The 25,905-nt window shown below is 40.6% G+C and overlaps 1 protein-coding gene across 5 annotated transcripts; it reads left to right on the top strand.

The window, feature by feature from the left end:
* The first annotated feature begins 597 nt into the window (after positions 1 to 597).
* LOC110297222 (zinc finger protein 551) lies at positions 598 to 10,108 on the top strand. 5 transcript variants are annotated; one of them, XR_003837130.1, is made up of 5 exons: positions 598 to 876; positions 1,408 to 1,446; positions 4,587 to 4,710; positions 6,036 to 7,917; positions 8,814 to 10,108. XR_003837130.1 is itself a non-coding variant. In XM_029479251.1 (5 exons), the coding sequence occupies exons 4-5, from the start codon at positions 4,677 to 4,679 to the stop codon at positions 7,862 to 7,864; spliced, it is 1,863 nt and encodes a 620-aa protein (XP_029335111.1). In that variant the 5' UTR covers positions 832 to 876; positions 1,408 to 1,446; positions 2,971 to 3,265; positions 4,587 to 4,676; the 3' UTR covers positions 7,865 to 10,108. The 5 variants fall into 5 exon arrangements, 2 of the variants coding, with proteins under 2 accessions (XP_021021629.1, XP_029335111.1); XR_003837131.1 differs by having other exon boundaries at positions 6,036 to 7,977; positions 9,987 to 10,108; XR_003837129.1 differs by having other exon boundaries at positions 683 to 876; positions 6,036 to 8,984; positions 9,987 to 10,108.
* The last annotated feature ends 15,797 nt before the right edge of the window (positions 10,109 to 25,905 follow it).

Here is a 25,905-nt window from a genome sequence, read left to right as displayed (position 1 = left end):
CACACACACACACACACAGAGAGAGAGAGAGAGAGAGAGCGTTTGTGTGTGAGCACTGGTGAGGGGTTCTTAAAGGCACATGGGTGACACATAAATATCTGAAATACCATAAAGTCTCATCCATCATGGATGGGATGACCTCTTGAGAACTGCATCATGGAGTCCCTGAGTGTATACATAAATATACAGATACAGATACACAAGCACACATATAGCGCCTAAACTACTATATGGAATATGTTCATTTGAATTTGTTTCTTTGTAGCCTCTTGATGCACAAAGAACTTCATGGTGTCTGAAATAAGACATCATCACAGTGGTTATCAGCCATACAACAGATCCCAGGAATACTGGAACAGTTTTATTTAAGTATCTTTCCCTCGCCAGAAAGCTGTAGTCACAAACTCATATCAGCATGCCTGTTTTCTTTTAAACTAGGTTCATAGGGGTCAGGCTTGGGGGCAGGGTACCTGCCTGGGGAGCGACGGAAACTACATTTCCCGGGATGCAATACGCGAGACGATGTGGGTGGAGTTGAGCCCGTGGAAATTCGGCATTTATTTGTATTATTATTTTTTGGGGTGTGTGTTTGTGCACTAGCGCGCGGTTCGTGTCTGGAGCTAGATTTCCAGCGTGGTCTTTTTGGTGGTCGTTTAGGCGTTTCTGGGGTTTGTTTACCTAACTGGAAGCTCGGCGAGGTGGGCAGTTCTTATGGCAGAGAGCAAAGAGCTGCTCTGTGTTACAGAGGCCCTGCTGAGGCCCAGCGACTCCGCCCACATGCCCCGAGCCAGGCCTAGGGAAGAGACCTCGGCGACCTGGTCCTTGCTTCCTCTACAGAATCCAATGGCTGTGGCCATGCACAGGAACATGGCCCAGGTAAGTGCTGCGTCCTGCGCTGTCACCCGAGCGCTAGAGCCCCGGAAGAGGCCCCATCATGACCCTGAAGTTCCTAGTTGGTGCTCCTCGCAGGAGAACAGCTGTGTGCAGGGGTTTGTGAGTGTTGCAGAGGGATGCCTCCTGAAAGGGATGCTATGCAGGGAAGATTCTGAGTCCTAGTAGCCAAGTGTTTGTAGAAGCAGTTGTGAGGTCGATTTGCACCTGAGGAATTTGAGTTTAATTCTTCAGACACCGGGAGCCAGTGAGAATTGTGAACAGAGATACTATTGGGAAATAGGATTCTAAATTTTCCTGAAGTTACTCAGATCAAGGACAAACAGGAGGAGATATGAGGGGCAGGAGAGAGTTGTGCCACCGGTGTGACAGCTCTCAGGTGAGATTCAGAATTGTGGACAGATTTGTAGTCATCCCAGGCCTTCTGACCCCACGGTGATCAGGGTCACTGTGTGACTGAAGCCTGTGAAGACCGCCTATGGCTGCTAGATTCTAAGAACCTCCTCCTTTTTTCAGGTTCCCCTGACTTCAGAACCAGTTATGGAGCTTGGCCTGGTAAGTGGATCCTGCCAATACCCTCATGCTACCAACAGTTTTTAGGTTAGTGGTGTCCTTGGTCTATTATCTCAGTGTGCCCTAGTAGCCTGGTGCCTTGCAGTCTTGAACAGGCTAGGTACATAACCCAGAGATGTGTAGGCTGCGGGTTGTATGAAATTCTTGGCAAGTGTGAACAGAAGTGTAGAAGGTTGCTTCTCTCACAGTGTGTGCCAGTATGTGCCTATGCCTGAAGAGGAGACTGAATTACTTAGGCACATGCAGAAATATCTTTCTCCTTAGAATAAGGATCAGTGAGGTGAAGGTGTCAGACCCAGAATATTTCTCTGAAAAGCAGAATGTGTACTTTATATGTAGAAATGACAATGGGAAATTTGGGTGTGGAGAAGGCTGGCAAGCCAACTTATTCTCCTCAGGCTCCTTGTTGCCAGCTGCTGCATGGGAAACTGACTGTGGAGAAGGGAAATGGTGTTGTGTAGACAGTAATTCTGTGGAGACATGAACAAACATCTAGGAGTCCCAGATAGGGAACAGAGGACAGACCAAAGTACAACTTGGTAAGCCAGTGAGCTTTATTGGGGTTACTTACAGGAGTATGGGTGAGAGGTCACTAGATAGCCATGTCAACAAAACCCAGCCCAGCATGGATTGATGACCCTAGGAAACTGGAACCCTGGAGCACATGGCATAACTTGGAGGTAGAGTGACAGGTTTTAGTGTCTTTGCTAGGCATCACATCTGGTCTGATCACTTCGACTATCTCTGCTCTTTATATTGGGCTGAAAGGGGGCTAGTGCATCACAATGTAGCTCAAGCTAGCTTTGAACTTGTGAAGTCTTCTAAGTACTGGAATTATAGGCATGAGTTATAATACCTGGCTTCCACTTGTAATTGTTGGTGGGTGTCTTAGTTAGGGCTTTATCGCAGTGAAAAGACACCATGACTCTGGCAGTTCTTAGAAAGGAAACATTTAGTTGAGGTTGGCTTATAGTTTTAGAGGTTAGTCTGTTAATAGAAATATTTAATCTCAGTCAGTGGTTTTGCCCTCCCTTTGATCATTTGGTTCCTGGATAAATGATACACAACTTTTATTATTATAATAAGCCTTCATCAGCACTAGAACTGGGCAGATATCTACCCTCTATGCTATTAGAATCTATTTCTCCATCAATAACCCCAAGGTATAATTTGCCATGTTCCATCTGGGCAGCTCTTAACTCCAATTTGCTAGCCCTCATGGCTATGTTTTCATGATTCATCTACCCCATGGTGGCTTCCTTTTCTCTTCACCTTCTATTTGTTTGTGCTTTTGCTCAGACCTCAACCCTGAGAACCCCAAACCTGACCTGTGTCTCTTCTGCCCAGTTATTGGCTGTCAGTATCTTTATTTAATCAAGGACCAAGGTCATGCTGTACACATATGTGGATTCTCTGTGGGCAACCAGGGTTTGGGGGTCAGTGTCTAGCATTATAATACATAGTAAATGACCAAACCTCAACATTAGTTCATTATTGTCCTGACAGGAAGCATGGCAGTGTGCATGTAGACATGGTGTTGGAGGAGCGAAGAGGTCTACATCTTGATCTGCAGGCAGCAAAAGGAGACTGTGTCACTGGACATAGCTTGAACAACTGAGACCTCAAAGCCCACCTCCATGGTGATATACTTCCTCTAACAAGGTTACACCTACTCCAACAAGGCCACACCTCCTAATAGTGCTACTCCCTCTGGGCCAAGTATTCAAACTCATGAGTCTACAGGGGCCAAACTTATTCAAAACACCACAGTGGGTGAGGTTGAACCAAAGAATAGCATCAGGTAGGATACCATCATTACAGGGTTGGGGCTGCTTTGTAGTGGGGTCTGTGAGAGGTTGGGGAACTCCTCAAGGACTCTGTGGATCCTATGTGTTGAGTAACCAATGGGTAGGCCAAGGGGCTGCTTCCAGTGTGTAGCTATGGTTGTATGAATAGAGAGGTGTGTGGTACAAAAAGGTGGAAGTGCAAATTGATGATCTCAAGGTCTTGACATAGTAATGAAAGTTGCAAATCCTTGTTTGGTTGTATATGGAATGAGGGATAGGCAGGACTACTGGGCAGTTCTATGGTAGTAAAGCATGCAGCTCTACATGCCAGGGCCAGAATTAGATGTTGCCTATCATCCTATGTATTAGTGCTGGGCATGAGTAGTCAGTGAGATTGAGAGCCTGGAGTAAGTAGTACTCAGGCCTATATTTCCTCATGGGCAGATAAGATTAGATGGGAGATGTGCATTACATTGGAATCTTCAGAAGGAAATGGATCATAAACTTCTTTTTTTCCTATCATCCAGGGCCATGTAATCCTGAGGGTGTAGCTGTGGGAATGAAATCATACAAGAAAAATACGATTCAGAGAGCTGTGTTTGGGAGTAGGGAGATGGCTCAGTGGGCAAAGTGGTTGCTTTTCATGGATGAGGACCTGAGTTCAGATTTCCAGCATCCATATAAAGCATGGGCCCTGTGGACCATGTCTGTAATCTCAGCAGTGGGATTGAGGGTGGGGAGAAGACAGGAAGATCCCTGGACTTCACTGGCTAGCCAGTCTGGTTAAACTGGTGAGTTCTAGTTATATTGAGAAGGCGTATCTCACCAAATATGATAGCAAACATTTGAACATGACATCCAACATTGACTCTTAGATGCACAAATGTGCAGAGGTAGGGTGAACTTATTTCCCCAGAAGTAGTAAGAGTCTTAGGATAAAGAGGTGAGCCCATGTTCCTTGGGTCTGGAAGATTTTTAGGGTCTTCAGGGCTATTGTCTGATAAGACCAAATTTAAGTTAGCGTATCTTCTCTCTAACCATTTTTCTCCCTAACCAGTCTCTGTGACAGCCACAGCATTGATAAGAGGGCGTAGTAGCCTTCATCCTAGGCCTTCAGTTTAGATTTTATCTTTCTGTTTATCTCCCTGTGTTTCCATGGAAGGGTACAATATCAGCAGGCAGAGAGTGGGCAATCAGTAGATGAACGTCTCCTTAGATATGACATGGAGAATATAGAGAGCAAGAGATGTGTATTGGGACAACAAAATTGGAGTGCTTTGAGTTGGAGTCCAGAAGAGAAGCTGATTATAAGCTAAATTGTTTCCATTGTGATAGGATGTGTCCTTTGAGGATGTGGCCATACACTTCTCCCAGGAAGAGTGGGTGCTCCTTGATAAGGCCCAGAGGCTCCTGTACTGCAGTGTGATGCTGGAAAACTTGGCACTTGTGGCATCTCTGGGTAAGGTCCTTGCATGGCTCCCAGTGTCCAGAGTGGTGTCTACCTTTATTTTTACCCATGAGTGATTACTATCTTAGGAGTCATAACAAGTCTCAAACTTTCTCTACTGTGTCCTATGCCTTGGTTTCTGCCTAGTTCCTGTAGTTGTCATTTCTTTCTTCTTTTTCTTTTTTTCTCTTTTGGAGACAGTGTCTCTCTATATAGGCCCAGGTGTATTGGAATTCACTATGTAGACCAGGCTGGACTTGAACTCACAGAGATCTGCCTTCTTCTACCTCCCAAATGCTAGAATTAAAGGAATGTACTAGGCTTAGTTGTCATTTCTTTATGGCTGCCTTTGTGAGGAATTGCTAGTGTTGTCATGCTTATTTTAAAATGAATTGTGAGCTATTCTTGAAGGAGTCTTAAGTGTTTTGTTATGGTTTCTTTCCTAGATACTATTTTATATTAAGTTGCTATAAGTTAGTGTGGGTCACTCACATGTGTGCATTCTCTTCCTCCCTATCTCTCTTTCTCTTCCTCTCTCTCAATATTTGCATTTCTCATGTCTCATGTGCTTGGGGATGCAGGAAATATCTTGATTGCCTCATAGAGTTGATAAATCAAGGTTGTCTTAAAGGAGACCGGACCTAGTGGTAGGCAAGCAGGGAAGGGCATGTTCACATCATATCAGGAGACAGCTGAGTACCCACAGTGTTTTAGTAGAAGATTCACCCATATCTCATTTCTATCTTTACTTCATGTTTACAGCTTTGGCATCTTGTGATTGCACCTGCAACTTTTGGTTCTTGGCTACCTTTATGCTCTGTTGTGTTCTTAGTTTTGACACAAGGTATTGTGAGGCACTTACATAGCTTTAATTAACCCTTGATTACTAGCTTCATTTGGGGACTTTTGCTCAGTGTAGACACATCCCCAATAGACACATCCTGGTGATGGCTGTTGGCTGAGGAATTGCTTGCAGACCCTGCTTGTCTTTTCCTGCATCTTCTTCCTGTATGTTTTGTCTGGTGTGATAAACCCATTCTGTATTTGAAAGCAGCTCCCTCAGTATGTCTGCAGCTCTTTTGTTCTTAGAACATTCCAGTGCTTTCTTTCATTGCCTCTTTTCCATTATTTTTTTCTGTGACAATCCCTTGTCTATGTAGCACAGGCTAATCTCAGACTTATAAACCCTTTTGCCTCACCTTCCCAAGTTTTTAGAGCAAGGTATAATCTAAGTCCAGCTGTGTTGTTCCTTTTTGTGTCTCGCTTACCTTTGTGATATGCTTTCCCTCTCCAGCATTACTTAATTAGCATCTCAACATGTATTTTTCTGATTTCAGGTTCCTGTACTAGACTGGGGGGTGAAGACGTAACTTGTGAGCCTGCAGAAGGGGTGGTGTGTAACACAAGTCCGTCTCCCCAGGAGACTCATCTCCTTGAGATACCTGTCCCAGCTTTGGAAGAGGTTTTGCACCAGAATGAGTTCTTGAGCATACACCCTGTGCAGACATTAGATTTGAGCAGAACAGGTTCCAGTTTGAATGAACACAATAACCGGCATCGGAAGAGTTACAGTGGTGAAAAGTCCTATGAAGGGGATCCTCACAGGGCTACAGCTATGTCAAGTTGCACATCCCATGGGTTGACTAAGCCATTCATCTGTGGGAAGGATGGCAAGGAGGCCCTCTCCTCCGAAGCTGGTGTTCAGCAGCAGGGTGCTTGTCATAGTGAACAGCCCTCCATAGGCTGTCTTCAACAGCAAGCCACTTGTATTAGTGAACAGCCTTATAGTAGTGGCAAGTGTGGGCAAGCACTTTTGAATGGAGAGAAACATTGTAAGGACGGTGAATGCCGAAAAGGTTCAAGCTGCAAACACACGCTTGTTCAGTGTCCAAGTGCCTTCTCTGAGAAAAGGCCATCTGAGTGTAGCAAGTATGAGAAAGCCTTCTCCTGCAATTACAAGCATGCTCAGCATCAGGACAGTCACTCGGGAAAAAGGACATATGAGCATAGTCAGCACGAGAAGCCCTTCAGCAAAAAGTGCCGCCTCAACACACAAGACAGAATTTGTCCTCAAGAAAGGCCCTATAAATGTACTGAGTGTGGAAAAGCCTTTATCTACAAATCTGAACTCGTTTACCATCAGAGACATCACAGTACTAGAGTACATTATGAGTGTGTGGAATGTAGAAAATCCTTCACGTACAAATCCAACCTCACTGAACACCAGCGAATCCACACTGGAGAAAGGCCTTATCAGTGTGAACAATGTGGAAAATCCTTCAGACAAAACTCTAGCCTCTTTAGACACCATCGAATTCATACTGGAGAAAGGCCATATGAGTGCTACGAGTGTGGGAAATCGTTTAGACAGATCTTTAATCTTATCAGACACAGGCGAGTCCACACGGGAGAAATGCCTCACCAGTGTGCTGATTGTGGAAAAGCCTTTAGCTGCAAAGCTGAACTCACTCAACACGAGCGAATTCACAGTGGGGAAAAGCCTTATGAGTGTAGCGAGTGTGGAAAATACTTCAGGCAGTTCTCCAACCTCATTCGACACCGGAGAGTGCACACTGGTGACAGGCCTTACAAGTGCAGTGAATGTGAGAAATCCTTCAGTCGCAAATTCATCCTCATCCAGCACCAAAGAGTTCACACTGGAGAAAGGCCTTACAAATGTGGGGAATGTGGCACATCCTTCACCCGGAAATCTGACCTCATCCAGCACCAAAGAATTCACACTGGCACGAGACCTTATGAGTGTGAAGAGTGTGGGAAGTCATTCAGGCAATGCTCTAGCCTCATCCAGCACCGGAGAGTTCATACCGGAGAGAAGCCTTATGAGTGTATCGAATGTGGGAAAGCCTTTAGTCAGAGTGCTAGCCTCATTCAACATCAGAGACTGCACACTGGAGAAAGACCTTATGAGTGTAGTGAATGCAGGAAGTCCTTTAGCCAGAGTGCCAGCCTGATTCAACACCAGAGAAGCCACAGTGGAGAAAAGCCTTTTGAATGTAGTGAATGCGGCAAACCCTTCACTCATAAGTCTGACCTGATTCAGCATCAAAGGGTTCACACTGGAGAAAGACCTTATGAGTGCCATGACTGTGAGAAATCCTTTAGCCGTCGATCAAATCTTGTCCGACACCAGCGAGTTCACACCTAAGAAGAGTCTTCATCATGTAACATGCTGCTTAGCGTGTTCTTTATCACATCTTGGTGAGAAGGACATAGGCAGAAAGTGCATAAAGATTTATGCCTGCCCCTGATTGGATGAAGGTGGGAAGTGTGCAGCTTTGTGGGTTTTGCCTTTATAAGCAGCTGACTAACATAATTTGTGGCCATTCTCTGGGAATCCCAGGTATGATCCTGGCCAGTATTTAATAAAACTTCTTTCAACTTTGACTCAAAAAAAAAAAAAAACTGCTGTTTAATAAGTGTAGTAACACTGGAGGAGACTCACAGCCCTCTCTGAGTTCAGAGATTATTCATCTGGGCTTCAGAAGTGGAGGTTATTTCAGATATGTGGGAAATTTTGAGGAGACTCATTCCAGTTTTTAGTATGTCTAGAGCCATGTCCTGATTTATGTCATTTGCAGTATCTGTGGTAAAAACCCTGTTACTCTTACCACCTGGAAGATTATGAGTCTGATTATCCCTGCTAAGTGCTTAGAGATTCAGACTTCTCTACTCTGCTCTGGCCTTAGCCTTGGAGACCCCTCCTTTCCTTTTTAGGGCAGCAATCTTATTTAGCAGGTGTGGTCCGAGTTGTGCTTTTAACTTTGCTAGGAAAGACAACTTTGTTCAGGACAGGTTTTGCTCTCACACTGTGCTCCTGATGAATATTTCCAGGCTGGAACTCACCAACTTGTGAAATGCTTGCTACACATTGCTATGACCTAACTCTTGAAAAGGAAGTTTTTTTATGCTCCTTTGATCTTGAAGGTTTTGTTCATTCTGTGGTATGACTTATCAGGTGACCTATGATGTCAGCATGACAGGGTGGACCAACTCCATAGATATCCCCACTTTCTGTTTTAGAAGGTATGGTAGAGCCGCAGGAAGCAGCAGTGTGGATTATTAGTCTAATTTTCATGCTGTCCCTGCCCTCACAGGAAAGACTGTTGGTTTTGTGTTCCTGACTTACTGAAGGTACTGTGATTTTGGGGAGGTGAGAAGTCTTCATGAAGAGAAGTGTTATGACAACCCTGGATATTCCTGTGCCACCTGAACAATTCTATTCACTTTTCCACCAGGATGTCACATAATTCCTAGCACTATTGAAGGTAATCTCTTCTGCAGGCTTTGTACTGGAGCCATTTGATATGAGTTAAGTAGTGAATAGGGTAGTGATTGGGACAGGAACTGAGTTAATGGATATGAAAATAATCCTTCATTTCTTTATTGTGCATATATGTGGCTTGGTGCACATGGACTGTGGTACATGTGTGGAGGTCAGAAGGCAGCTTTTGGAGTTGTTTCTATTCTCCCATGTGGGTTTCAGAGATTGAATTCAGGTCATCAGGCTTTTGGCAAACACTTTTACCTACTGAGTCATGTCTCTGACCCTGGAACATGCTTCTATTAAAACTTCACCCATAGATGTTCCAGTGATTTTGTATGAGTTGACAAATTCTTGAGATCTTTATGGCTATCTCCTATGGCTGTGAGGTTTTGTCGGAGAAAAGAGTGAGATGATTTTGTAGATTCTTCTATTCCCCTGGATTTGCCATGAGCCAAAGCTGTACAGTTAGAAAAACAAGGGGAAGAAGATGACTCTGAGATGGGGTATAATTCTGACTTGTGATTTAAGGGGCAGTAACTTGTATTACTTACCAAGATTGGCTGTCAGTAGAGCAAGGCTGTGACTCTCAGATCTGAGAAGGAAGATGATGGGATCCATATCAGGTTGTGAATATGTTTTGAGAACAGCAGGGCATCTAGGTATACTGTTTTGGGCTACTTTTTATGGCATTGTTTATGTATCATCTGGATGATTTATACTTAAAGGGCATAGCATGGCACTGTGGTGTATACCTGGAGTTCCAGTTTCTAGAAAGGCTAACGAAGGAGGAGTTCATGAGCCCAGGGGTTTGTGGCTCAGTGGGGGCAACAGTACAACTCTATCTCAAAAACAAAACCTCAATTTTATAAAGTCTTGGAATCATTACAGCTATGAAAATGAATTTATCTGTCATCTGTACATTTACAACATGCCACTTTATTTACATTTCCTATCTCTCCTGGAAACAAGTGATTTTGTTTTTAATTTAAACTTTATTTTTTAGGCATATGGATGTTTTCTCTGCATGGATGTACGTGTGCCTAGTGCCTAGGGAGGCCAGAAGAGGGAGTAGGATCTCCTGGGACTGGAGTTACAGATAGTTGTGGGCAACCATGTGGGTACTGGGAACTGAACCCAGGTTTCCTGGAAGAACATCTAGTGGTCTTAACTGCTGAGCCATCTCTTCAGACTCTGCTTTTTCTTAAACAACAGGTTAGTTTACATCATTTAGAATTTTAAATTATTGCCACCAAAACATGTATGCTTTTATATATGTATATATGTTGTATAATTACTTGAAGATTCAACAGTGATGCTCATATGAAAAGTTGTTACTGTTGCTGAATAGTGTTTTGTATGGATCAACTACTGTTTGTTTATCCATTCATTTATTTATAAAATTTCTTTATAGATTTTTCATATGACAAAGCTGCTGTGAATATGTCAGTCTTTATATAGCTATGCATTTTAAGCACCTTTGTGTTAACAATACAAATTGTAATACAGGAGTTATAGATGAATATTTTAAGAACAGTTTAGGAAATGCCAACTGTGATGTGTTTGCTCCCTCTTGCGTTCCCACCAGCAGAACGTGAAAGTGGCTTTTCTCTCCATCCTGACATGTACATCATTTAAGATTTTACCATTTGGTGAGTCTATTGTGACATTTCACTATGTATTTCATTGTATTTCCTTAAGCATTCTGAAATAAAACACTTTTTTTTATGTGCTTAATTGCCACTTCTACATCTGTAATAAAATGACTATTCATGTATTTTTTTATTTTCCTTCAGTGAAACTATTATTATTATTATTATTATTATTATTATTATTATTATTAATTATTTTGAGAACGTGTCTCTCTATGTAGTCCTTGCTATTCTGGAGTGGGCTATGGAGCCTGGACTGGCCTAGAACTCTCAAAGATCCTCCTGCCTCTGCTTCACAAGTGCTGGAAGTACAGACGCCTGACACCATCCCAAGCCTAAATTTATTTTAACAGATAGGACAGAGTGTAACAACAAAGATACACAGGATTTTGTTGATGGTTTAGTGTTATGAATAGTATTTTGTCATGTAAAACAATTGCTTTTGAATACTGGAAGAAAAAATTTTTCCTTAAGGTTTTTGTCATATGTACAATGAAATGCCTATATTGATCATAGATAAGTAAGTTTAGCATACACTTTAAACAGACCACCCATAGGTTTCTTAAGTTAAAACTTTCAGTACTGTACTAAGCCCAGGTTTGTGGTCTTTCCCAGTTTCCTTCTATGAGTACTGTTAAGATCAGTTTTCATCTGCTGAGATGTCACTGTATGTGGAGTCTGGGAAAGTATGTAGCAACATCTTTTCATGAATTCTGTTTCCAACATACTGATTGAATTGCTGCACATGGCTCTTGGAATACAGGTATTAAATCAAACATAGTGATTAGGAGTGGTATGTATTAAATATTAGTTTCTAAAACAGTTGTGATATAATTTATTAGACCTGTGTACCTTTAAAACATTTTTTGATGTCTTTACATGTCTATCTCCCCAAAGCAAGTGTCCTTCTTGCTCTTTTGATATAGTTTTTTCAGTGCATACAATTACTGAGAAAACGACTAATTCTTTAAAAACAATTAAAAGTTGGATAATTCCTTACTTATATACAGTGCAGTATGTACACATCCTCCTAACTGTCATTACCTTCTCTTATTCTTCCCCCTCTTGCTGATTTCCTTCATCCCAGCTAGTCCTCCTGGTTTGGAGTATGTACGTGCCATGCATGCACATGCTTGTGTGTGTGTGTGTGTGTGTGTGTGTGTGCATTCAGAGGTCACAGCAGGAAGCTGATTTTCCTTTAGCATTCTCTTTAGTCTTTGAGACAAGGTCTCTCATTGCATATAATGTCCTGATTGTATTTGCTTACCACTCCCCCTAATTCTTCCCAAATCTACCCTCTACCTTTCTACCCTTTCCCAATTTTCATTTCCCTACTTCTCTCTCACTGTCTTTGTCTCTATCTGTCTCCTTAACTACCGACCCCATGTCCAATTAGTGTTTCCCATATGTGCATGGGTGTGGGGCTATTCACAGGAGTATGAGCAACTTATCATGGTCCACATGAAAGAAAATGGACTCTTCCTCTTCCTTATCCATTAACCTCAGCTAGAAGCTCATGAACCATTCTGCTTCCTTTTGGAAGGTCTACTGGCTTGATCCCCTGCATATAGGTCTTGGGCAGACAACACTAGCTTCTGTGTGTTCAAGAGTGGAACAGTGCTGTCATGTATAGAAGACACTGAAAATTTATGAGCTCATAGGACTGGCAAGATGGCTTAGCAGTTAAGAGTTCTTGCTGATTTTGCAGAACACTGGGGTTTGGTTCCCAACACCGATGTTAGGCAACTGTTCAACTCCAGTTCTGGTGGGCTTTGATTCTCTTGACTTTTGAGAGAACCCAGACACAGGTACTCCTTCTGCACAAACACATTTATGCACATAAAATCAATCATAAGTATGAAGTTGAAAATGATGTTATCTGAACCACACACAATATTTCATCAACATAACATCAAAAAAATTGACAAGTATCTGATAAACCATTTATGAAAATAAGTATTTTAGAGACAGAGTTAAATTAACTTTATAGTTTTCAGAAAAAATGCAATTTATGACTGAAAAACATAAAAAATGTTTATGAGCTGAGTTGGAAATATTTCCAAATTTGGACAGTGAAGAGTTTACAAGAATATGGGAGGAGGAAGCCCTTAGCCATTGCTGTTGGAAATGTAGATGTTACCATTTTGGAAACTGGCTTGTGATTATTCTGAGACAGAAAGACAATCATTGCCTGGAAATTCTGCCACGAAGTCTATACATTCAAAATGCAAGTGTATGTGCACTAGGATTCATTAGAGAAAGATTCAGACCAGGGTCTTCATAACAGCTAAAAGAGGGTCGAGCACACCACGTGCTCACATAAATTGCCACTTCTTTGGCCTCATTGATATGATTTATTTTAGATTGAAATTGGCCATCATTGGGAGGAGAGGCCCTTGGTCTTGCCAAGATCATATGCCCCAGTACAGGGGAATGCCAGGGCCAGGAAGCGGGAGTGGGTGGGTTGGGGAGCAGGGCTAGGGGAGGATATAAGGGACTTTTGGGATAACATTTGAATTGTAAATGAAAATATCTAATAAAAATTGTTTAAAAAAATAAATAATAAAAAAAGATTTTACCACATTTGAGATGGACAAGCCTGATTTCTTTATCCCACCAACATGAACTATCCAACACATGAAATTATGAGTTTTGAATTTTTATTTTATACTAATATTTATTAGCACATTTATAATAGATTTCATATTCTGTACACACATGTGTGCATCTTGATCATAGTGTCCCCCTATTACCTTTTTTCCTCTCATCTTTCCCCACTCCTGCTCATCTCTGCCCTCTTGTGAACTTTTCATTAGTGTTGCTTAGCAGGTGCGTGGCTGAGGGTTTATTGCAGAAGCATGCAGCTTTTAAGTGGATTCATCACTGAAGAAAGACTCTGAACCAGCAAACATTGGGAGATTCATGAGCCCCCCCCCCCACTTGGTCAATAGATGCTCGTGGGGAGGTGGCATGGTAAGCCACCCTTCTACATGACAGAATGTTGATGTGCTCAGATATGGGCAGGCCTTGGGCAAGTAATTAGAGCTGATGTGATTTCCTGAGTGTAGAGACCGCTTTATACCTGGAAGTAGAGTTCCATAATACTCCATCCCTTTCTTTGATTCTCCTTTCTCTCTGTTTCCTCCTTTTCTGTGATGTCCCTTAAGCTCTAGGTGGTTGGTGGTACAGGGCTGAGCATTTAATAGTCATTATTTTCCCCTCAGAATCATCAGTCTCAGCAGTAACTTCCACTCACTTCACAAAGAAACTTTTGGAACCAAACCTGACACAACAGTAGTTACCTATGGGCACAAACGTAAATGTTTAGAAGGCACTTTGAGAGGCACAAAATGTCCATTTAGCAAGATAATCATAAATATTTCCCAACTATTACCTGTGTCCATGTCTCTCATAAGCTCTCACCTAGGTTTAAAGTCCCAGGCATGAATTGTATCCTGAGGAGTGGTCCTCAAATCTAAGCAGAAAGTAGTTCATTGTCCCCATAACAACCACTACCACTGTAATGGGCTTATTTTGATTGGGAGGTCAGTAGTGTTGCATGTAGGGCCCAAAGCTGAGCAAGACTGTTGATGGTGGCTTTTTTCACCCAGCACCCTGCACAGCACCTTCAGACAGTAGGGAAGGGAGGCAGGTTCAATGTCAGCTTAATTCTAGTGTCCTGCAACCAAAGTGTGTGGTGTCTGCACTATACAAATAGTTTTAGATGCATAGAATGGATTTCTGGAGAGTATAAGAGGAAATGAACATTAACTCCCCATGAACCTTTTAGAAAATATTGTTGGAAAGAGTAGAAACAAGATTTCCACATCTCTATGTTTCTCAATGTTGGTGTTTCTTAAAACCTTTTTTGGAGTCTCTATAGCAATGACTGGACTGGAGCTCACTGTGTACATCAGAGTAGACTCATATCCAGAGATTGATCAGTCTCTGTCTCTGGCAGTGCTGGGATTAGAGGCATGGTGGTACAAGCTTGGTTTATTTCCTTAAAAAAGAAAAAGATTTCTGTGTAGGTACCTGAGTGCAGATACCAGTGGAGGATGGCATTGGATCCCATGGAGCTGGAGCTACAGTTGTCAACAGCCAGCCTAGGTGCTGGGAATTAAACTCAGGTCCTATGCAAGAGCAGCAGATTTCTCTTAGCCATTCTTTTTAACCACTGAGCCATCTGTCTACCCCAAATTTTATGGTCTTAACAACTGTTAAAGGTCCCAGAATATTAGGTGTTTGGGAATGGTCCTTAGGCAGTCTCCAAACTGGCCAAATCTTGCTTCTACAATTTTTGGTTGTTGTTGTTGTTACTGTTGTTTTTGGCCTTTTGTGCCTCCTGCATAAATTCCTTGGATTTGGTCATGTAATTTGTACATGTTTTTACTGACATTCAGTTGGGGCAACAATGTTTAAAAGTTTTTTTCAGTTCCCTCTGTAGATGCTGTCATAGACCCAGAGTAAACATGAAAATCTCTGATCCAGTGAGGACGAATCCAGAAAATAATAAAACTATAAATTAGGGAGTAGAGTCTCCTCACCACCACAGGACAGATTAAACTCACAGCTCCTGTCATCTCTACAGCATCACAGAACACACAGGTGGATGTTTTGTTTTGTTTTTCACAAAATGTGTGAAGTCAGAAGTCTGAGCTGCAGATGGCATTGGGGAAGGTGACTCTTGCTAATTTTCCTTTTTACCCCTTCATCTAGTCTTTGTTCTTCCTTCTTTGTATTTTTCTTTTCTCTCTCTTAAAAAGATCATCTTATATTTTTAAATTATGTGTTTGTTGGTGAACCTATGCTGTGTGAGTTCAGGAATCTGTGGGGTCCAGAACAAGACATTGAATACCTGGAGGTAGAGTTACAGATGCTGTGACTTCCCTAATGTGAGTTCTGGAACTGAACTCAGTTCTTCTGCAAGAGCAGTACACACTCTTAACTGTGGAGGAACTGAAATGGTTCTCCAGTGCCTCTTTTCTCTTTTTAGTTAAACAAACATCATTGGTCTGAAGTTATATAAGTTGAGATGGATATTTAGATGCCAACTTCTCAGCATAACTCGCCCACTAAACATGACAAAATATTGTAGAGATTTCCAGAATTGACTTGATCTGAGAAAGACCCACCCATGTATGGATGGAGCATACATAATGAATGTGTTTCTGCTTTACTGTGAACTGTACATGAAAATTGATATGAAATGTAGGCTTGTGCCTGGTGTCATGGCCTTGTAAACCCCAGCTGATTGTATTTGTATTTCAGCTAGGATGGCCAGACAATGAGCTTCTGGGGTCCACCATCTCTGTGTCCCAGTAACTCTGGCCTTGCAGACTTGTACCATAATGCCAAGCTTTTATGTAGGTGCTGGAGATCTTAATTCAAGTTCTCATGATCTATGTCAGGCACTTTACTGGCAGAGCCATCTTTTCTGCTCTGTTCCACTTATCATGTTAACATGTTATGAAGTTTCTTTTCCCTCATCTGTTGTACCTATAATTAAAAATAATTTGGTCTTCTCATTTTGTCCCACAGTCCCTCCCCACCTCTCTAATTTAATATTTTTCTTGTGAATTTATTTTCCTTTCGATCCATTCTACTTAGAAGGCTTTCCTCTGAGTTTTAAAATCAGGAGATACTTTTTCAATTCCACATCCATTTCGGATTGAACTTTCTTCAGTGGTTTTATTCTTTTATTGAATTCATGTTCTAAATACTTGATTGTATTTATCATTTTACTTCACTTAATGCTTGTGTCATGGGGGCATCACTGCATGTTTATTCTCTTTATGTTTATTGAACTATTTCTTTGTGTCTTCTTTAAATTGTCTGAATTCTTTAATAAAGTTTATGAGTGTCCTTTTAAAATTTGTAGAATAAAATTGGTCAGTGCTTCTCTACCTTCCTAATGCTGTGGCCCATTGATACATTTCCTCATGTTGTGGTGACCTGCAACCATAAAATTATTTTCATTGTTACTTCATAAATGTAACTTTGCTTCTATTATCAGTCACAATGTAAATATTTGTGTTTTCTGATGGTCTTAGACAACCTTGTGAAAGGGTCCTGTGAACCCCAGGGATTCATGACCCACAGGTTGAGAAGCAGTGAACTAGGTGCTTCTCATTGGAGGACATTTTGATAGGACTAGTGGATATTGAAGGAGACATCCTGTTTTGTTCTTCATGAAGTTTGTATTTTTTTCAGTGAGACCTGATCATGTGCAGTTTTTGTTGTTGCATATGTGTCTAATGTGGATACATTAAACTAGGCTGCCTAGAGTCTGCGCCTCTTGTCCCAGGACTGGAATCCAGGAAGGGACTCACCAGATTGGGCTAGTGGGTTGGGTGTGGGTCTCAGGCTTGTTGGGGTGAGTGCTAAATACTTAAGCATGAGACTGCCTCAAGAGGCTGGGCTGAAGCACAGGTGTGATTTTCAGGTTGGATCTGGGAAATAGCTAGGGCTTGGGAGAAGGGAATACAGTCTTGCAGGGGAGGGGGGAAGTAAACAAAATATAAGTTGATATGGAGACTGATGTACAGATTGGCCTAGAGCTCACTATATAGGTGAGAGCCACCCTGAACATCTGAAGCTCCTGCCTCTGGCTGAAGCTCCTCCCAATGGCTGGGATTGCAGGTATGTTCCAATACACTCAGCCTGTGTTGTTCTGCAGTCAAGCTCCATGCTTGTGTGTGCCATCCAAGCATTTTACCAACTGAAACATATCCTCATCACCACTTAATGTTCTTCTATTAATTCCAATTTTGATTTACTCAATTGAATCTTATAGTCACATTTTCTAAGTAGCTTTGTTTTTACTAACAATTTTTGTGTTACTTTAAATTTCCTATATCATTGGATACATGATAGCACCTTTACTCCCTCCTAAGCCTCATGTTTATCTTTTCAGACACCAATGGTGATAGGCGCACAGGCGCTACACTGATGGTTTTATGAAAGTCTTGAATCATTTTGGTGAATGATCTGGAGCCAGAACTGGATTGAAGCTAAACCTGCAGCCTGGGTATGAAATTTTGTTTGATCTTTGATCTTAGTGTTTGACCTTTAGGAAAATCCACAAATTAAGTACAACCAGAAATATGCTTCTTGTGCCTGGAGTAAGGGATGTTCAAGATTTCTTGGTGCCATTTCTATGGAATTTTCAGGACAAGATGTGCGTAGTATGATTCTTGTGCCAATAAGGAGAACTGGTAACTTCTTATGGAGGTGCCTGGGAGCAGACATAATAATAGTTTTGCACAGTTGTGGTTTTGGTAACTATTGTGGTCTTTTTTCTGATGAATGGAGATTAAGTTTGTTCATATCACTGGAAAACAATTGCATCATTATGTTAGAAGAAATGAGATGACACCAATAATTCTTTGATTTTAGAAAAGACTGTGGAATAAACACAAAAACCCTCTGAATAGATTTAAACTGAAATAAACTTGAGAAAGCAATTTGAGTAATGGTGAAAAATGTTAAAACTCATATTATTTAGATGTCTCTATTATTAAATATCATGGCATATACATTATCCTACTATTCACCAAGTAGCTGTTTATATGAATGAATGCATGAGGTATTTTATTTTATTTTATTTTATTTTATTTTATTTTATTTTATAACATTGATCTTTGAGAAAGCTTTATATACAGGACAAATTGAAGACCTTTTAAGTGACAATTGTGTTTGTGGAATGAAACCCAGAGCCTTGGCAGGCATGTTGTCTGCGGAGTCAAGTCCTCTATCTTTATTTATGTACTTTAATAAAAGTAGTACATACTTGTAAGTCTCTCTTCCAGGTTAGCCTAACATAAACAATGTTTTTGACTGTGGGACAATGAAATCAGAGCATTTGGCAATGAGTCTAGTCTTTTTAAAAATGTTATTCTTTATTGAAAAGACAAACATGATTTTAAATACCCCCATCTTCTTATCTGTGTATAAATGTCAGAGTTCTTGGTCAGACTTGAAAACACTTTTGCACAAGTCCTTGGCAATCGTTAAATTGTTCTTGGTGACCTTGATAACCCTTTGATCAAAACTGAGGTCAGAGGGAATGAGTACAGTCGTAACCTTGCAGGCTGCAGTAGCAATCCTGGGCAATTCTTCTGTTCTGCTTAATTATTGAACCCAGGATTGACTAAAAAGAGATTGATGCTTAAAATCCTGACTGTAAAGCACTTGAGTTTTGCCAACTGCTTTTGTATTCTTTCTAGAGGAATTTCTAAGGTAATGACAGAGTTTGGAATGAAATATTTCCTAGATGTCATTGAGTGTAAACTTATACTTTATCTTTCTCGAGTACTCCAGGAGATTTCACTGTATGCCACGTCTTCTGATTTATTTCCAAGCAACCCTAGTGAGGCAAGTTGGATGAAGCATAAACACAGAGCCATCAAGTACATGGGTCCTTCTATCTTACCGTGGAAAACTTTTATTTATTTTTTTCTTCAATTATATTGAATAGTTTTGATGGTAAAATAGTCTAGTTCAGAAAATTCTTACCTTAGCCTATATCCTGAAGGGCTCTTCCCTATTCTTTCTTCTAGCAGTTCCACAGTCTAGGCCTAAGACTACGATGTTGATCTGTTTGGAATTGTTCTGTATGCTGGTTCAGATGTAAGGATCCATTTCATTCTTCTACATGTAGACATCCAGATCCTCCATACTAGTTCTTGATAAAATGAATCCAATATGGTCACCAGCGTGGGTTGCAAGGCTAAGCACCGCAGGGGAAGGTCTAACATGGACCATCTCTGAATTCCCTGTGAAACAAACCTGGTTTGCAAGGAGGTTGGTATGTGTTTTCAAACTTATCCTAAGGATTTTTCTAAGGCTCTGCCTCTCCTCCCCAAAAGATACCAAGAGCCATGACTGTGGGTCATGATGGTACCCAATAGGAGGAATCAGGTCAATGCTCCCCCAGCTGGTTAACGCCCACTCATCCAAGGAAGAGATGACTGTTGATCACTCCACTTCTGTGGGGCCTTAATGAAAATAATTAAAAGGGAGGAGATGCCAGGAGCCGTGGCCTCAGCCATGGCTTTGTGGATATTTTCTAGCTTACATAAACAATCCTGAGAGAACATTTGTGGTCATAACAGTAAGAATGTTTGTGGGTAAAGAGGACACTGTGACCGTTGGTTCCAGGAGCTGAAGATTGCCACCTGACCTTCAGAGAGCCCCTGGGCTCTTCCCCCCTCCCTTGGAGCCTCCTCTTGCTTATGTTTATATTGCCACTCCTGAATAAATTTTCAGAGCTTGATCAGTATGATTGACTTGCTCTCATTCTTCATGTCTCTTGTCCCTCCCACTCTCTCTCCTGCCCTGGGTTCCCGCTGATTGTCCCTGCAGGTCCGGGGAAGAAGGGGATAGGAATTCTACTTGAAGAGCAACAGAGCCAACTAACCTGGACCCCTAGGAGCGCTCAGTGACTCAGCCATCAACCAAAGAGCATACATGGCCTGGACTGAGGCCCCTCCCACATGTGTAGCAGACATGCAGCTCAGTCTCCATGTGGACTCCTTAACAACTGGATCAGAGGCTATTCCTAAAGCTATAGCCTGACTGTGGAATCCATTCCCCAACAGGTTGCCTTGTGTGACCCCAGTGGGAGAGGATGCATCTAATCCTGCAAAGACTATTCACTAGGGTAAGAGGGTGGGGAGGGGCAAACCCTCTTAAAGGAGAAAGTGAGGGCACATGGAGGGAGAGATTTTATGAGAGGAAGACCAACCAGGAGGGGTGGCAATGTTTGGGATGTAAATATATAAATAAATAAATAAGTGGCCACTGGCTTTTGGTGCTAAATTTGTATCTTGCTTTTTGTTGAATATATTTATCAGCCGTAGGAGTTTTCTGGTAGGTAGTCTTCAAATCTTTTAAGTATAGCCTCATATCATCTACAAATAATATACATTGACTTATTTTTTCCCTATTTATATTCCTTTAATCTCTTTCACTTTTTCCAGATAAGACTTCACATACTATGTTAAACAAGAGTGGGAAGAATGGATATCCTTGTCTTGTTCCTGATTTTCTTGGACATACTTCAAGTTGAATTCATTTAGCATGAATTTGGCTTGGTGTGTGCCTCTATTATATTGCTATGTTGTCTATATTTCAAGATTCTCTAGAACTTTCATTTATAAAGAGACAGATTTTTTTCCAAAGGCCTTTTATGATTCTATGATCATGTGGTTCTCTCCTTGAGTTGGTTTATGTAATATATTACATTTATTGGTTTTGTAATGTTGGACCACCCCTGCATCTCTAGGGTAAAGCTGATTGAATAACAGTAGATACTTTTCCTAATTTGATCAAAAACAAAGGGATGAGTTAAATGGGAAAAGGAATCCCAATATATGGAAGTAAAGGCAGAAATGATAGACATCCAACCTGGAATGATATTGTAAATGAACAACTTAATAAGCCAAATAAAATTCTTAGTAGAAAGCTTCATTAATAGAATGGATCAGGCAGAAAACAGAGAGTGAAGTATGAAAGACTAATTTGAATTTAGTTTGTAGCTATTTTACTGAGCCTTTTTGCATCTAAATTCATCAAGAGTATTCACCTATAATTCAGTTTTTTACGTTGAGTCTGTCTTGTTTTGGCATCAAGAGAAACATTGACTTTGTAAAAAGAATTTGGAAGCATTCTTTCCTTACCTACTTATTGGAACAATTTGAGAAACGGTAGTATTAGTTATGACTTGAGGTTCTGGTAGGTCCATATGCTGGGTCTTATATTTTCATATTTTGAAGAGTTTAAATATTTTTAGTTTAAATATAATTACTCATTCCTTATTACTTATTTTTAATATTTTAACTTTATATGGCACAAAGGGTTTCTTTTCTGATTTTATATATTTGGAATTCTGCAGAATTCATGGACAAGCATTTCTTTTCTATGTTTAGAAAAAAATTGAAAATATTATCCATGTCTTCACCACAGTTTTATCCTTTTTGCCATTACTACAATCTGAAGGTCAGATATTTTCACGGTGTTTTAGAACTCCTCCAGTCTTTGTTCATATTTTCTTTTCAATTTATTATTGATACTTACTACATTATCTAATTCGTCAATCTTGACTTCCATACCTCACTCTTTGTTTTCTGCCTGTTCCCTTTTCTTGATAATGCTCTCTACTCATGATTTTATTTGGCTTATTATGTTTTTTTTCTTGCAGTGTCAATTCAGGTTGGATGTTTCTCAGCATTTCTGCTGTTATTTTTATATCTTACCATTCCCTTTCCCACTTTATTCATCTTTTTGTTCTTTTAGACTTTATTCATGTCTTTGAATTATTTGAACACACTTAAAATCATTTTTTGAATTTTTTGTCTGGTAGTCCTTCTAGGTAGCTTTCATTTGGTGTCATTATGATGTAGTCATTGATTTGTGGGAGAATCTTATTGTCTTTACTTACCTTTCTGAGCTGGGATTGTACATCTGGAGTTAGTGTGTTAGTTGAGGTTTTCTTTCTTTTCTATTTTTTGTTTGTGTAAATATCTTAAACACTTCTTCTTCTTCTTCTTCTTCTTCTTCTTCTTCTTCTTCTTCTTCTTCTTCTTCTTCTTCTTCTTCTTCTTCTTCCCTTCTCCTCCTCCTCTTCCTCCTCTTCCTTCTCTCTCTCCCTCTCTCCCTTTCTTTCTTTCTTTCTTTCTTTCTTTCTTTCTTTCTTTCTTTCTTTCTTTCTTTCTTTCTTTCTTTCTTTCTTTCTTTCTTGTGATTCCAATGTTCAGTGAAGAACTAAGTCCTAGTAGGTTTGGTGTATGCTATTTCTCTGGTGGACTGGCATTTAAAGTCAGACCCTCTGTCTCTAGTCTTCCTCTGAGGGTAAGGTTTTATTTGTGTCAGCTAGGACCTTATATCTGGGACTATAACTTGTTCTCTGATTTGAGGATTTTTTCACTACCTGTGATCCTTGAACAAGGTCAGATCTGGTCCTCATTCTGGATCCTCATCTATTTCTGGAACTTATTTGAAATGTGTAGCTTTCCAAACACTTGTGGATTTAAAGTGATCTCTGCTTCCCCACCTTGGTCTGTAGCTTTCTAAAGCCACTGCAAGGTGTAGAAATAACCAAATACCAATAAGTCTTATACTAGCTCAGGATTGCTACCTAAGAGAAACATTTTGATGAATGGACAGATGTTTTAAAACTCAAGATTCTTTTAAGCTCTTCTGTGGTAGTTTGAATAGGTATGGCCCCCAAAGACTCATGTGTTTGAATACTTGCCCCTTAGGGAGTGGTAGTATTAGGAAGTATGGCTTTGTTGGAGTAGGTGTGGCCTTAGTGGGAGTATTTTGCTATGGAGGCAGGCTTTGAGGTCTATTATCTATGCTCAAGCTATGCCCATTGTTGAGACAGTCTTTCTGATGCCTTTGAATCAAGATGTAGAACTCTTGGCTTCTCCAGCACCCTGTCTGCCTGCACATTGCCATGATTCCTACAATGATGATTCTGGACTGAACCTCTGAAACTGTAATCCAGCTCCAAGTAAATGTTTTCCTAGAAACCAGAGACAGGTGAGAACAAACACAAAGATAATCCCTGCTAAAATATTTTATTTTTATGTCTCTTGATGTGGATACATTTGCTTTTTCTTAGATGACAGGGGATGGTTCCTGAGAATTTCCCAATGGTGATTATTTCCCCAGACAGTTGTAGGAATCCTGGACAACTGGTCACATATGGTTTATTATTTCATGTCTATATTTAAAGATGAGCTTTTAAAGCATGTGACTTTTGCCAACTTCATGTCTGTGATCTCTAGAGGCATTCCTCAAACAATGACAGAGCTTGGGTTGAAATATGTCCTGAGGACAATGGATTTAAATTTGTTATATGCCTGCATTGTATAGCCTGAGGGGTTTCCATCATTCTATATGTTTCCTGAGTTGCTTCCAAGTCTGCCCCAGCAACTCTACGAGGATAAAGCTTAAACAGAAAGCCAGTAAGTACATTGTTCCCTCTTGTTCTTTCAACTGTCTTGTGCACCTGCTTCTAAACAGCAGAATTGCTATGAGAGATACTGCCCTTGATACCAACAGACATTTCACTAAGAAATAAAATGTGGATTACTGGTCATCAGTTGGTTCTGGAGGCTCTGTAACCCCACTATATTTATTCTTGATCTGTTTCATTAAGGTTCTCTATCTGTGTATCATGGCCTAGACCACTGTCTCCATGGTGAGCTTCCACTACAAGTACAAGAAACAGGTCCAGTACATCCACCGTGACCACCATTCCCTAAGTCTCACCTAAAACTAGAGCCACTTAAGCCATCCTGATCCTGGTGTACATCTTAGTCACTTTCTACTTTATGTGCCAAGTTACAAGTCAGGCTTAAGGAGTAGACCTGTTAATCTCACTAAGAAAGGGAAGTAGAACAGACATTGTGAGTATATGGTGTGTGTAGGGTATTGAATGGATTTGTGTGTGATAATAGAAACAGGTTAGGGAGAGGAAGGATGGAGAGATTACTGGAAGAGACTACTGGAATCTGGGCACGGGATGAGGTGGGTGGGTTGCAGGATCTCTGGGACAAGCTAGAAACCTAGAGAAAAGGAAATTCCCAGGAATCTATGAGGGGGATTGAAAAGGATCAAAATAGTCTATAAAAATTATTGAATAACTAATAATGAAAAGAGTAAGAATTGAGAAAAAACATAATATGCTCTTTCTTGCAAAATTGACAGGATGATGCAAATCAGTAGAAGGTCAAATGATAGGAAGATAGCATTAGAGGGATGTTTGGATATGAGATAGTAATGGGGTATGAATATGATGAAAGAATACAGTATACATGTATGAAAATGTTATGACAAACCCCATTATTCTTAATACATGTTTTAAAAAGAAGAATTAACATTTCATTATTTTCTGACACATATGGACATATGTGTCCATGTATGTTGCACATATGAAGCCACAGTATTATGACAGCATGCCTAAGACCTGTTCAAGATAAAGCCAGACAAAATCCAGCATGGGACAGGGAAGTGGCTGCAAAGTCCCACTCTTAGCTGAGGAGCTCTTGACCATTGATGACTGCTGGGGGAGGGAGACTTGGTTTTCTTCAGGGATTCAGAACATTGGGGATATTCATGTTCCAGTAGATGATTCTAAGCCCATGCACATATAGAAAACACTAAGTGGGTTCAGTGTGTTTAAAGTGGTGGGAGGATAGGATAGGAATTGTAGGGAGGGAATGGAGGGTGATTTTGTCAAAACTCATTATATGTGGATATGAAAGTCTCAATCAATAAAAAAGAGAGAAGAAAAAAAGTGTTCCCACAATTCTGTGATGGAAGTTAGCTTTCTACTATTTACTAATTTATCTCTGGATTTCTAGCTCCTATATACGATGTTCTGTGATACTGAGTTCTCAGAATGCTGGTATTGTTTGTAACCTTAGTTATTCCAAACATTCATTTCACCAGGAGATATTTACCTTTATTCTCCTTTATTGAATAATATCTAATTTATAATGTTTCTTTGTAATTTTTTGAAGGGGAACTAGAGATACAGGTTTGAATCCTACAATTACTGAGAATTCAATAGCCTCTGGGATCTAAGGACTTCTCAGAAATTCCTACTTCCTATAGGTTCTACCCCATGCCTGGGGCCACACAGAGGAGGTTGAGGGAGGGGGATATTAAAAATATAAGTACATTATTCTTATTTATTTTCAAAGCAGAATATACGTATGAACATTGTGCCTGCATGTATGCCTGTGCACAATGTGTGTGGAGTGCCCAGGAAGGTCAGAAGTGGGTCTCAAACCTTCTAAGACTAGAGCTATAGATGGTTGTGAGCACAGTGTAAGCACTGAGAGAGAAACCTGGATCCTCTAAAAGAACAGCAAGTACTTCTGATCACTGAACTTTCACTCCAGCCACCCCTGCCCCTTTTTCTCCTTTCTTTTCAGACAGTGTCTTGGGCCAGGAAGTGAGTACTCAGATTAGGCTGTGCATGAACTCATGGAGGTCTATCTGTCTTTCCCTCCTTAGTGTTGGGATAAAAAGGTGTACTCTCCCACACATGGTGATTTAACATTCTTCTTTAGTCCTGGTTTTGGTTTTCCAACAGGTTTTCTATGTAATCCTGACTGTCCTGGAACTTGGTATGTAGACCAGGCTAGCCTTAAACACTCAGCAATCACCCACCTACCATTACCTTCAGAGTCCTGGATTTTAAGGTGGGTTCCATCAAGCCTCGATAAACATTATGCTTAATATTTTATTGATTCA

This window comes from Mus caroli, chromosome 7 (genome assembly GCF_900094665.2).
Source record: "Mus caroli chromosome 7, CAROLI_EIJ_v1.1, whole genome shotgun sequence".
NCBI lineage: Eukaryota > Metazoa > Chordata > Mammalia > Rodentia > Muridae > Mus > Mus caroli.
Note: the sequence above shows the minus strand (reverse complement) of the source record. Positions and strands in the feature narration are given on the sequence as shown.